This window comes from Cygnus olor, assembly GCF_009769625.2.
Source record: "Cygnus olor isolate bCygOlo1 chromosome W unlocalized genomic scaffold, bCygOlo1.pri.v2 SUPER_W6, whole genome shotgun sequence".
Lineage (NCBI taxonomy): Eukaryota > Metazoa > Chordata > Aves > Anseriformes > Anatidae > Cygnus > Cygnus olor.
This window is the reverse complement of record NW_024429077.1, coordinates 1,122,679-1,135,996: the sequence shown is the minus strand read 5'-3', so window position 1 is coordinate 1,135,996 and position 13,318 is coordinate 1,122,679. Positions and strand designations below refer to the sequence as shown.

General features: G+C 48.4%; 1 protein-coding gene across 1 annotated transcript; it reads left to right on the top strand.

The window, feature by feature from the left end:
* The first annotated feature begins 1,763 nt into the window (after positions 1 to 1,763).
* On the top strand, positions 1,764 to 12,940 carry LOC121062992 (endogenous retrovirus group K member 8 Gag polyprotein-like). The gene is made up of 2 exons (XM_040543308.1): positions 1,764 to 1,942; positions 9,042 to 12,940. The coding sequence occupies exon 2, from the start codon at positions 9,105 to 9,107 to the stop codon at positions 10,563 to 10,565; it is 1,461 nt and encodes a 486-aa protein (XP_040399242.1). The 5' UTR covers positions 1,764 to 1,942; positions 9,042 to 9,104; the 3' UTR covers positions 10,566 to 12,940.
* Positions 12,941 to 13,318: the final 378 nt, after the last annotated feature.

Below are 13,318 nucleotides of genomic sequence, written 5' to 3'. Positions count from 1 at the left end.
AATCTCAAATAATTTTCTTCAGACAGGATCTTCTGTGAAGCTATTTTATTCGCAATTGCAATGGCAGGCGTGCTGTCAATCAGGAATGCATTTTAGTAAACAAATCATAACCTTTTATTCCCTATTACCCGACACCTGATCACCTCCCCTGTTTCCTCATTGGCTGAGTACTACAGGTTCACAAGCTACTCAACGCTCCTCTATACCATATATGTACAATTTTTCTTTTTTTTTTCAACCCTTTAATTTCTCCTTTTTCCCTTTTTTTTTCCCTTTCTTATGTTTTGAGAACTTGTGATCTTTGTTTTACTGTTCTCACACTGCTCATCCTGTTTTTCTCAAGCTTCCACCTTATTTTGGAACAGTGAGGCCTTCTACTGTCCACTTATCTACTTAGCATTTCTCCTTATTATGACTACACAACTACCTTGGAATACAGAAAATTAGTTCTCTACTGCAAAAACACAACTTGGTTTCTCACAATTCCCCCCTCTTCTTTTCTTACTCCTATTGTTGTTTTTGCACCTCTTCACATACCGCACTCTTGAGTTTTTCCAACATTAAGGTGCAATATTCTTCTTCGGATGTCACGGGGGATGACAGATATACAATGCCATTATTATTACAATACCAACAGATAGTTGTTTGAGCCAATTTTATTCAGGTAATTAGGAAATTAGTTTCTCCCAAATGTTTCTAAATCCCCAGGAAGTGTCATCTTGAGCTACTCTATGTAGGATCTTGTTGTGCTTTTTATTTTTTTTTTCCAAATATTTTTGAGATCAGTCAAATTCATCCCATGTGATTTACACATATACAGCAACTAGTATTAATTATAGTGCACGCTCCTCCTTATGAGGTTATTAATAAATCTAATACTATTCGATTCTAGAGTACTATTTTTGCAAACTTATCTAACTTATTTTCTAGATCTTCAATATATTTACAATATTTTTGTATTTTGAGATATTTACAATAGCTTTTTCTAATTCACTCACCCTTAACCAAGGTAAAAACCACCTTGCAAAACTGTGAAATGCTAGGGAATTTTACTAGAGGATTATCTGTAGTCCGCTTAATTCTGCGTGTGGTCTCAAGGGGGCTTTGGCTTTGTGGGTCTTCAATAATAGTTACATTTGGAATTATTGCCTCCAGGGTGCAAGCTCCCTTCCATCCTAGGGGCAACACCTTCCTGGCTTTACTGCCATATAGCCAATACCACCCCTTGCCATTCGGGACAGGCCATCCGGTTACAGGATTCTCATGTTGTATCTGGTGTGCACTATGTATATTAGTATGGGTGACCCGTTCGGTGACAAACTGGAGCTGATTGATACAGCGGTGCACTAAGGGTTAAGAAGAAGGTTACTCAGAGGCATAGAGTGGTAACCAGCCTAGAATGAGAAAGTGGGAACCAATAAGAAGGAGTTGTTAGGCTCGGACGGGCCTATAGAGGGCTATGCATGATCAAAAGGAATGCACCAATCAGAAGTCTGTAACTATGTTTGCCAGCCACGTGCAGCGCGTGTAGGGGCTCAGAAAAACTATATAAGATCTGGCATTGGGACAATAAAGGGTCTCCATTTCTCGACTATCTTGGAGTCAGTGTCGTCATTCCCTTCAAATGGTGACCCCGACGTGATAAGGGGTAGAGCAACGCTGCACTATCGTCCAGAGGGAACCCAGCCGAACGAATCAAGCTCGCAGCTGGACTGCAGCTTCAACCCCGGGACATCGCCTGAAGGACAGGTGAGTGGCTGGGCATTCACAATGGGAGCCAGTCTCTCAGGAGAAGAAGCAGCAATAGTAACATTATTAACGCAATTATTAACAAAAAGGGGTGTAAAAATATGACCCATTTAAGATAAAGCTACTATTAAAGTTTTTGCAAAAACAAGGGGTCCCCTCGACGGCCTCAGCTATATTCGATGTAGAGACTTGGGAACTGTCCTGGTTTCAGTTAGGACAGAGTTAATTTGCCTCCTAGTAGCTGGCAGGGTGCTATGTTTTGGATTAGGATGAGAACAGCGCTGATAACATGCTGATGTTTTAATTGTTGTAGAGCAGTGCTTACACCAAGCCAAGGACTTTTCAGCCTCTCTCTGTCCTGCTAGCGAGCAGGCTAGGGATGCAGCAGAAGCTGGGAGGGGACAGACCCAGGACAGCTGACCCAAACTGGCCAAAGGGGTATTCCATACCATCTGACGTCATGCTGAACAATATATAGGGGTGGCTAGCCGGGGTGGAGGTGTGGCCGGCTGCTCGGGGATAGGCTGGGCATCGGTCAACGGGTGGTGAGCAATTGCATTGTGCATCACTTATTTCGTACACATTATTACTATTAATACTATTATTATTATTATTATTGTTGTTATTCTTTTCCCTGTCTTAATAAACTGTCTTTATCTCAACTCACAGGCTTCACTTTCCCGTTTCTCTCCCCCATCCCGGAGAGGGAGGGGGGAGGGTGAGCGAACGGCTGTGTGGTGTTTGACTGCCAGCCGGGCTAAACCACAACAGCCCATTTGGCGCCCAACGTGGGGCTCGAAGGGTTGAGATATCGACAGATTTGACCAGAGTGTGTTAAACTAAAATTGGTATAAGTATTCGACCTGCTTAATAGTTGCTAGTCACAATGTTGATTGCCTTAATCTCAAGTCTGCTGTGCCTGTTTCCCAAATTGAGTTTTATAGCAAGTTACTTTCTGTATGTGCTCCCTGTCGTGCTGTTTACCCTTTCCGGGCCCTGGTTTAAGATTGTTATGGTACTGTGTGGTGTAACGATGGCTTATGAAATGATGAAGTATCTGGTCATGACTCTAACCTGGTATTTGTACTCAGCACTGTCGTCGACTCTATACTTCGGAAACCATATCTCAGAAACTATTAGCAATTACACCTATTGCCTTTTTTCATCAGGGAGTCAGTCTCTGGAGGGGACAGGGGAAGATATTTTTTCCTACCTGTTCACTCTCCCTTCCTCCTTTACCACCCTCTTATCCCCCGAGCTAGTTACGGTAGCTCTCCAAGATGTTGAATATCCTTGGGATACTCAGACCAGCATGTTCTTGTTGTTATGTCTCCTGAATGCGCTTCAGGTTTTGTTTAAGGTTAAACAACTACTTAGGAATCTCATCCGGAGATCTGTCTTGAGGCGGGATAGTTGCGAGTGGCAGGGAGTGTGGGAGGATATGGGCAGGTTTCTAGGGCAGTGGGCACCTCCAGTGTTTTGGACATTCACCCCTGAACAACTGCAAAATCCTAAAAAACTGGTAGAATGCTTGAAAAAAAGGTGTCATGACTCTGGCAGTTCCAAAGTGACACAAATCACTGTGGCGTGCTGGGGTCTGGCTTGTGCCTATCGAGCTGCAATTGATGCTACTATCAACCTAGTGACAGACCCTGCGGCCGTTCCAGTCCCGGCTCCTGCAGCCACTCCAGATCCAGCTCCCGCAGCCGTTCCAGCTCCAGCTCCCGCAGCTGTCCCGGCTCCAGCTCCCGCAGCCGTTCCAGCTCCCGCAGCCGTCCCGGCTCCAGCTCCCGCAGCCGTCCCGGCTCCAGCTCCTGCAGCTGTCCCGGCTCCAGCTCCCGCAGCCGTTCCAGCTCCCGCAGCCGTTCCAGCTCCCGCAGCCGTCCCGGCTCCAGCTCCCGCAGCCGTTCCGGCTCCAGCTCCCGCAGCCATTCCCACTCCTGTGGCTGGGTCAGAGAAACGAACTGTAGCAGTGCAAGTTGCCCCTGCAGAGGGTACTCCAACCCCTGTGGCAGACCCTGTGGCTGGGTCAGAGAAACGAACTGTAGCAGTGCAAGTTGACCCTGCAGAGGGTACTCCAACCCCTGTGGCAGACCCTGTGGCTGGGTCGGAGAAACGAACTGTAGCAGTGCAAGTTGACCCTGCAGAGGGTACTCCAACCCCTGTGGCAGACCCTGTGGCTGGGTCGGAGAGGCGAGCTGTAGCAGTGCAAGTTGCCCCTGTAGAAAAGGTGAAAAAGTGGTATAGAGACTCAGGTCGTTTAGAACGCAGAAAGTCTTCTGCTAAGTCTGGGTCTGGAGAAGACGAGGCTGGGCCATCAAGTGTGCAGGAGGATGAAGATGAGGATGAGGATGTCAGTAAGTCAACAGTAACTACCCGAACCCTATACCAGCGTGAGCTACGAGATGTGCGAAAAGATTTTGGTCGCTGTATAGGTGAACAGCTTGTCACCTGGCTGCTCCGGTGCTGGGACACTGGAGCCAATGGTGTGAAATTAGAGGGCAGGGAAGCCAAGCGGTTGGGATCCCTTGCTAGAGATGCAGCATTGACAAAGCAATTGGAGATGGAGCACGATCTCACAGCCTCTGGAGGCGTCTCCTGTTAGCTGTGAAGGGAAGGTATCCCTACAAGGAAGAACTTGTATGTGTACCAGTCAAGTGGACCACCATGGAGAAGGGAATTCAGTACCTGAGGGAATTAGCCGTACGGGAAGTAATTTATAAGGACTTAAACGATGCACAAACATCCACAGATCCAGATGAAGTCCAGTGTACTCGACCCATATGGCGGAAGTTTGTACGGAATGCACCATCAACATGGGCCAGCACATTGGCAATAATAACCTGGAAAAACGGTGAAGATCCCACAGTGGGTGACATGGCTAAACAACTCCGGGAGTACGAAGGAAATCTCTCCTCTTCCCTACAGGCCTGCGTCTCGGCTGTGGAGAAACTCTCTGAAGAGTTCCACCAACTTAAAGAGAATTTATCTTCCCCCCCACCTGAACAAACCAGTGGCCACCAACTAAAAGAGAATACTTTGGAGAAACTTTTTGAAGAGGTCCAGCAACTTAAAGAGAGTGTATTTTCTTCCCCACCTGTACAAACCAGCGTCTCGGCTATTAGGGGTAAACGTGCATCCATGCAAAGAAGACAATATGGTGGGTACACACCCCGCACCACCCTGTGGTTTTACCTACGTGACCATGGAGAGGACATGAGAAAATGGGATGGAAAATCTACTGAGACCCTAGAGGCACGGGTACGTGAGTTGCAAAAGAAAACAATCGGGAGAAAGGGGTTCTCTGAAAAGTTTGCTGCTCCAACTTCTAGCAGGCAGTCTTTTAAACACAGAAGTGAAGATTCTGACCAGGACTAGAGGGGCCCTGCCTCCAGCCAGGGGGAGGAAAGGGACAACCGAGTTTATTGGACTGTGTGGATTCGATGGCCTGGCACGTCTGACGCACAGAAGTATAAGGCTCTAGTAGACACCGGTGCACAATGTACTCTAATGCCATCCAGCTGTAAAGGGCCAGAGCCCATCTGTATTTATGGCGTGACAGGGGGATCCCAGCAGTTAACTGTATTGGAAGCTGAAGTGAGTCTAACCGGAAATGAGTGGCAAAAGCACCGTATTGTGACTGGCCCGGACGCTCCGTGCATCCTTGGCATAGACTATCTTAGAAGAGGATATTTCAAGGACCCAAAAGGGTTCCACTGGGCTTTTGGCATAGCTGCCTTAGAGACAGAGGACATTAAACAGTTGTCTACCTTGCCCGGTCTCTCAGAGGACCCTTCTGTTGTGGGGTTGCTGAGGGTTGAAGAACAGCAAGTGCCAATCGCTACCACAACTGTGCACCGGCGGCAATATCGCACCAACCGAGACTCCCTGATTCCCATCCACGAGCTAATTCGTCAACTGGAGAGCCAAGGAGTGATCAGCAAGACCCATTCACCTTTTAATAGTCCCATATGGCCAGTGCGAAAGTCTAATGGTGAGTGGAGACTAACAGTGGACTATCATGGCCTGAACGAAGTCACGCCACCACTGAGTGCTGCAGTGCCGGACATGCTAGAACTCCAGTACGAACTGGAATCAAAGGCAGCCAAGTGGTATGCCACAATTGATATTGCTAATGCATTTTTCTCCATCCCTCTAGCAGCAGAGTGCAGGCCACAGTTTGCTTTCACTTGGAGGGGAGTCCAATATACTTGGAATCGGCTGCCCCAGGGGTGGAAACATAGCCCTACCATTTGCCATGGTCTGATCCAGTCTGCGCTGGAGCAGGGGGAGGCTCCTGAACACCTGCAGTACATCGATGACATCATTGTGTGGGGTGACACTGCAGAGGAAGTTTTTGAGAAAGGGAAGAAAATAGTCCAAATCCTTCTGAAGGCCGGTTTTGCCATAAAACAAAATAAAGTTAAAGGACCTGCACGAGAGATCCAGTTTTTAGGAATAAAATGGCAAGATGGACGTCGTCAAATTCCAATGGATGTGATCAACAAAATAACAGCTATGTCTCCACCAACTAGCAAGAAGGAAACACAAACTTTCCTAGGTGTCGTGGGGTTTTGGAGAATGCATATTCCAAATTACAGTCTGATTGTAAACCCGCTCTACCAAGTAACTCGTAAGAAGAATGCTTTTGAATGGGGCCCTGAGCAACGACAAGCCTTTGAACAAATTAAACAAGAAATAGTTCATGCAGTAGCCCTTGGGCCAGTCCGAACAGGACCAGATGTAAAGAATGTGCTCTACACCGCAGCCGGGGAGAATGGCCCCACCTGGAGCCTCTGGCAGAAAGAACCTGGGGAACTCGAGGTCGACCCCTGGGGTTTTGGAGTCGGGGATACCGAGGATCTGAGGCCCGCTATACTCCAACCGAAAAGGAGATATTGGCAGCATATGAGGGAGTTCGATCTGCTTCGGAAGTGGTCGGTACTGAAGCGCAGCTCCTCCTGGCACCCCGACTGCCGGTACTGGGTTGGATGTTCAGAGGAAGGGTCCCCTCTACACATCATGCAACTGATGCTACATGGAGCAAGTGGGTTGCACTGATTACTCAGCGGGCTCGAATAGGAAACCCCAGTCGCCCAGGAATCCTGGAAGTGATTATGGACTGGCCAGAAGGCAAGTACTTTGGGATATCGTCAGAGGAGGAGGTAGTCCGTGCTGAAGAAGCCCCACTGTACAACAAGCTACCAGAAAATGAGAAGAAATATGCCCTGTTCACTGATGGGTCCTGTCGTATTGTGGGAAAGCATCGGAGATGGAAAGCTGCTGTATGGAGTCCTACACGACGAGTTGCAGAAGCTGCTGAGGGAGAAGGTGAATCGAGTCAGTTTGCAGAAGTGAAAGCCGTTCAGCTGGCCTTAGATATTGCTGAACGAGAAAAGTGGCCAGTTCTCTATCTCTATACTGATTCATGGATGGTAGCAAATGCCCTGTGGGGGTGGCTACAGCAATGGAAGCAGAACAACTGGGAACGCCGGGGCAAACCCATCTGGGCTGCTGCATTGTGGCAAGATATTGCTGCCCGGGTAGAGAACCTGGTTGTAAAGGTACGCCATGTAGATGCTCATGTGCCCAAGAATCGGGCTACTGAAGAACATCAAAACAACCAGCAGGTGGATCAGGCTGCTAAGATTGAAGTGGCTCAGGTGGACCTGGACTGGCAACATAAAGGTGAATTATTTATAGCCCGATGGGCCCATGACACCTCAGGCCATCAAGGTAGAGATGCAACATACAGATGGGCTCGTGACCGAGGGGTGGACCTGACCATGGACACTATAGCACAGGTTATTCATGATTGTGAAACATGTGCTGCAATTAAACAAGCCAAACGGTCAAAGCCTCTCTGGTATGGAGGACGATGGCTGAAATACAAATATGGAGAGGCCTGGCAGATTGATTACATCACACTCCCCCAAACCCGCAACGGCAAGCGCCACGTACTTACAATGGTGGAAGCAACCACCGGATGGCTGGAAACATATCCTGTGCCCCATGCCACCGCCCGGAACACTATCCTGGGCCTTGAAAAGCAAGTCCTATGGCGACATGGCACCCCAGAAAGAATTGAGTCAGACAATGGGACTCATTTCCGAAACAACCTTATAGACACTTGGGCCAAAGAACATGGTATTGAGTGGGTGTATCACATCCCTTATCATGCACCAGCCTCCGGGAAAGTTGAACGATACAATGGACTGTTAAAGACTACACTGAAAGCAATGGGTGCTGGGACATTCAAAAATTGGGAAGCACATCTGGCAAAGGCCACCTGGTTAGTCAATACTAGAGGATCTGCCAACCGAGCTGGACCTGCCCAATCAAACCTGTTACGCACTGTAGAAGGGGATAAAGTTCCTGTAGTGCACGTAAGAAACATGCTGGGTAAGACAGTCTGGGCTACCCCCGCCTCAGGAAAAGGCAAGCCCATTCGTGGGATTGCTTTTGCTCGGGGACCTGGATGCACTTGGTGGGTAATGCAAGAGAATGGGGAGGTCCGGTGTGTACCTCAAGGGGACCTAATACTGGGTGAGAATAGCCCATGAGTTGAATTATAATATGTTAATCATCATATAACACTGTATGTCACCGCTACCATGGTTGCTATATATCATAGATGAAAATGGTGATTAATTAGAAAGTATTGGAAAGAGTGTAACCTGAGCATGACATAAATGGTATGGAATAAGGGGTGGATATCTGTCCTGGTTTCAGTTAGGACAGAGTTAATTTGCCTCCTAGTAGCTGGCAGGGTGCTATGTTTTGGATTAGGATGAGAACAGCGCTGATAACATGCTGATGTTTTAATTGTTGTAGAGCAGTGCTTACACCAAGCCAAGGACTTTTCAGCCTCTCTCTGTCCTGCTAGCGAGCAGGCTAGGGATGCAGCAGAAGCTGGGAGGGGACAGACCCAGGACAGCTGACCCAAACTGGCCAAAGGGGTATTCCATACCATCTGACGTCATGCTGAACAATATATAGGGGTGGCTAGCCGGGGTGGAGGTGTGGCCGGCTGCTCGGGGATAGGCTGGGCATCGGTCAACGGGTGGTGAGCAATTGCACTGTGCATCACTTATTTCGTACACATTATTACTATTAATACTATTATTATTATTATTATTGTTGTTATTCTTTTCCCTGTCTTAATAAACTGTCTTTATCTCAACTCACAGGCTTCACTTTCCCGTTTCTCTCCCCCATCCCGGAGAGGGAGGGGGGAGGGTGAGCGAACGGCTGTGTGGTGTTTGACTGCCAGCCGGGCTAAACCACAACAGGAACAAGCGGGGGAGAAAGTGTGGGAGGCAGCATCAAGCGGGGATGCGACCGCTGCTGAGGTTATGACCACGTGGCGCCTGGTAACGGAGACTTTAAGAGCGTGGCAGGTGGAAAAGAAGGTACAGAGCGCCACCGCCCGGGAGATCCTGATAGCAGCTCCGGGATCGGAGTCTGATGAGCCACCAGAGCAGGACAATTTAATAGACTTGGGGGACGATCAAGAAGAGGGTCGCGAACCCGCACTGCTTAGCCCTACTCCACGAGCCCCCTCGGCTCCCACATTGCCCCACCTTAACAATGCCTCCCTGGGAGTTCGAGTTTTTGATCCACGGGAGCGATGGGAGCAGGTATGCCGGGAAGCATTAAAGGACGGGGACCCAATAGGAATGGCTTTCCCGGTAGAAGTGCATGCCAACGGTCCAAATGAGTATCACACTTTTCAATGGGATTTAATTAAAGAATTACGAAAGACGGTGACTACGTACGGGTTGCACGCACCGTTTACACAGTCGTTGTTAGAGAACGTCATGACTGGTCAATTGTTAGTGCCCTACGACTGTCGCCAGATTGCCGCAATGATTTTAACCCCAACACAAAAGTTGCTGTGGGAACAAAAGTGGAAAGAAGGCTGCGAAACGGCCGCCTTACAAAATCTGGAGAGACAGCCTGGCGACCCTCTTATGGGAGCCGGGATCCCACAACTAATGGGGACTGAGCCATTGCTGGACCCGAGATTGCAGGCTAGGCTCAATGATGCCATCTTGCGGCAGTCTGCGTCTCTGGCTCTCCAGGCAATGTTGAAATTACCAGAAGTAGGAAAAGTTGAACCCTCATTTACGAGTAATAAACAACAAGTAAGCGAACCGTACATGCAATTTACCGATAGATTGTGGGACGCTGTAGATAAACAGGTCGACAATCGCGAGGCAAAAGAGGCATTGATGTTAAAATTGGCTGTAGAAAACGCAAACACGGACTGTAAAAAGATACTCCAAGCGTTACCAGTTAATACTACGTTAGTGCAGATGATAGAGGCGTGTAACCGAGTTGGATCGGTGGAACACCACACTGCCGCCTTAGCTGGAGCCTTTGCGGCAGCGCTTCAAATCATGGGTAAACGTTGTTTCCGCTGTCAAGCTACAGGACACCTTGCTGTCGAATGCCCCCAGCGGGGCATGGGGGGAGGCCGCGGTAACCCTGCTCCCCCCTCTGCTTGTCCCCGGTGTGGAAAAGGGTGGCACTGGGCTAGCCAGTGTTGCTCGAGATGTAACACAGAAGGTCGGTCCCTGCAATCGCGGCAGGGAAACGGGAGGCAGAGCGTGGGGCAGGGCCGTGGGACGACACAAGTGCCCCGGTCCTCGGCGGTGGGCAGGCTGCCCTCATGGGACCCGCCTCAAGTAATGATGACAGCCGGATCACAACAACAGCAGAGCACCGCTCCAGTGGCCTCGCCAAATATATCACCGTGGATTCCCTCACTGCCAAAACCTGAGGAAGCGCCGGTTTGGATGTCTCCACAGTAGAGGACTGCACCCTTTGGGACACTCGGGTGCGCAAAATAATGCTGAACATTAAGGGATCAATAGGTAAAGGATATAGCGCGCTCCTGTTGGGACACTCAAGCACCACCTTGACAGGACTTTTTGTACTGCCTGGAGTTATTGATGCTGATTATGAAGGGGTCATACAAGCCATGGCATGGACTCCCTCGCCACCGGTGCTCGTGCCAAAGGATACCAGAATTGCCCAGTTAATATTATTTAAAGCAACGGTTCCCCAAGCAGAACAGTGCGAGCGACGTGACAGGGGTTTTGGGTCAACAGGACCCCCGTCAGTCTTCTGGGCCTCGACCATTGCCACCAAAAGACCTATATTGACCCTGACACTACATCACCCGACCGCCGACCCCCTGAATGCCCCAGTCACAGTGTTAATGGATACAGGGGCAGATGTAACAGTAATAGCCCTAAAGGACTGGCCCAGCGGATGGCCGTTGGATTCAACTGCAAAAGGCCTCATGGGGGTGGGTGGCGTTTCCAATACTTGCCAAAGTAAATATATGCTTACCGTTAAAACTCACGAAGGTTCGGCATGCCATGTTCGGCCATATGCTGCCCCAATACCTGTCAGCCTCCTGGGAAGAGATGTGATGGGGCAGGGCGATTTCACCCTGAGCTCTCCGGAAAATTTTCGATAGCGGCCATTGACGAGCGACCACTCATGAAACTCACCTGGAAAACTGAGAAGCCAGTGTGGGTGGATCAATGGCCGCTTCCAGCGGAAAAGGTCGCTGTTCTCCAAGAACTTATTAAAGAGCAATTGAAATTAGGACATATCACCCCCACAACTAGTCCTTGGAACTCACCAATATTTGTGATCAAAAAGAAAAATGGGAAATGGCGACTGCTCTATGACCTGCGCCAGATAAACAATGTCATGGAAGACATGGGAGCTCTCCAGCCCGGATTGCCTTCCCCTACTATGCTCCCTCGAAATTGGAATATACTAATTATTGACTTGAAGGATTGTTTTTTTACTATACCACTTCACTCTGAAGATGCTCCCTGATTTGCCTTTTCAGTCCCAAAAATCAACAGGAGTGAACCCATAGACAGATATCAGTGGACTGTACTACCCCAAGGGATGAAAAATTCCCCAACTATATGCCAGACATACGTTGCAGAAGCTTTGCGCCCTGTGCGAAGGCAATTCCCTCACGTGTACATTTATCACTATATGGACGATATATTGCTCTCCAGCCCATCCAAGAGCTTAGCGCAAGAAGTGCTGCCTGTTTTACAGCAGGAGTTGCAAAAAAGAGGGTTACAATTGCGCCAGAAAAAATCCAGACGGAAGCGCCTTGGAAATATTTAGGCTGGAAGATATTACAACAGAGTATTCAACCCCAAAATGTAGCCATCACAACGGAAATCCGCACGCTGAATGATGTCCAGAAGCTTATAGGAAATATCAATTGGATACAAACGCTCTGCGGCATTGATAATCAGACCTTAGCACCATTGTTTGAACTTCTGAAGGGGGACACGGACATTAATGCACCCCGAAACATGACTAATGCGGCCAGAGTAGCTTTAAGCAACGTTGAGGAAAAAATTTCAGCCCAACAATGCCAACGACGCGCAGAAAACTTACCCATTCAGCTCTACATATGCAACCAGAATCCGCAACCTTTAGCTATCATCGCGCAATGGGATCCCGCCGCAGCAAATCCACTATTGTTACTAGAATGGGTGTTCTTACCTCATCAACCTACTAAGACATTCGCGACTCGCATTGAAATGTTTGCAGCCTTAATTAAGAAGGGCAGAGAACATATCGTAGAGATAGCTGGAGAGGAACCAAAAAGCATTGTTATCCCGATAGTTAAGGACTACCTCGACTGGTGCCTCCAGAATAGCATTGAGCTGAAAGCAGCCCTTTCGGGCTTTGATGGTCAATTAGATATACACCTCCCATCTCACAAAATGTTCACCTTTTATAATAATGTACAACTCGAGGTTAAACCCCTATGTAGATGGTACCCTGTCCAAGGACAAACTGTATTCACTGATGGGTCAGGACGAACGGGAAAAGCAGTAGTTACATGGGAACAAGGGGGCCAGTGGAATCACATAATGGAAAACATTCAAGGCTCCCCACAAATAGTAGAATTACATGCAATAATATTGGCATTTAAACAATGGCATCAGGTCCCAGTGAATATTGTGTCAGATTCACAATATGCGGTGGGAATGGTACAACGAATTGAAAGATCTCAAATCAGGCACATTCAGAATGAAGCACTATTTGCAAAATTCAAGGAATTGCTATTCCTTGTTGAGCAACGTACCCATCCATACTGCATAATTCATATTAGGAGTCATACCACCTTACCAGGTTTCTTGACAGAGGGGAATGCCCGAGCCGACCACCTAGCTAATGTAGCATTGCAAGTCCCGGTACTAAATACGCTATCTCAGGCTCATTTGTCACACCAATTCTTTCACCAGGCAGCGAAAGTATTGTCCAGACAATTTGCCATCCCCATAGGAGAGGCAAAACTCATAGTCCAAACCTGCCCAGATTGTCAACAGCAGACAGGCCCACTGACTACCGTCAATCCTAGGGGCCTCTCCTCCCTCCAGATTTGGCAAACCGACGTTACTCACATTCCCGAATTCGGAAGGTTAAAATATGTTCATGTATCCATAGACACCTTTTCACATGCAATCTGGGCCACGGCTATGGCAGGCGAGACTAGCCACCATGTCCAAGC

Coding starts and splice junctions, on each gene's coding strand:
- LOC121062992 (XM_040543308.1), top strand. CDS start 9,105: ATGACCACGTGGCGCCTGGTAACGGAGACTTTAAGAGCGTGGCAGGTG.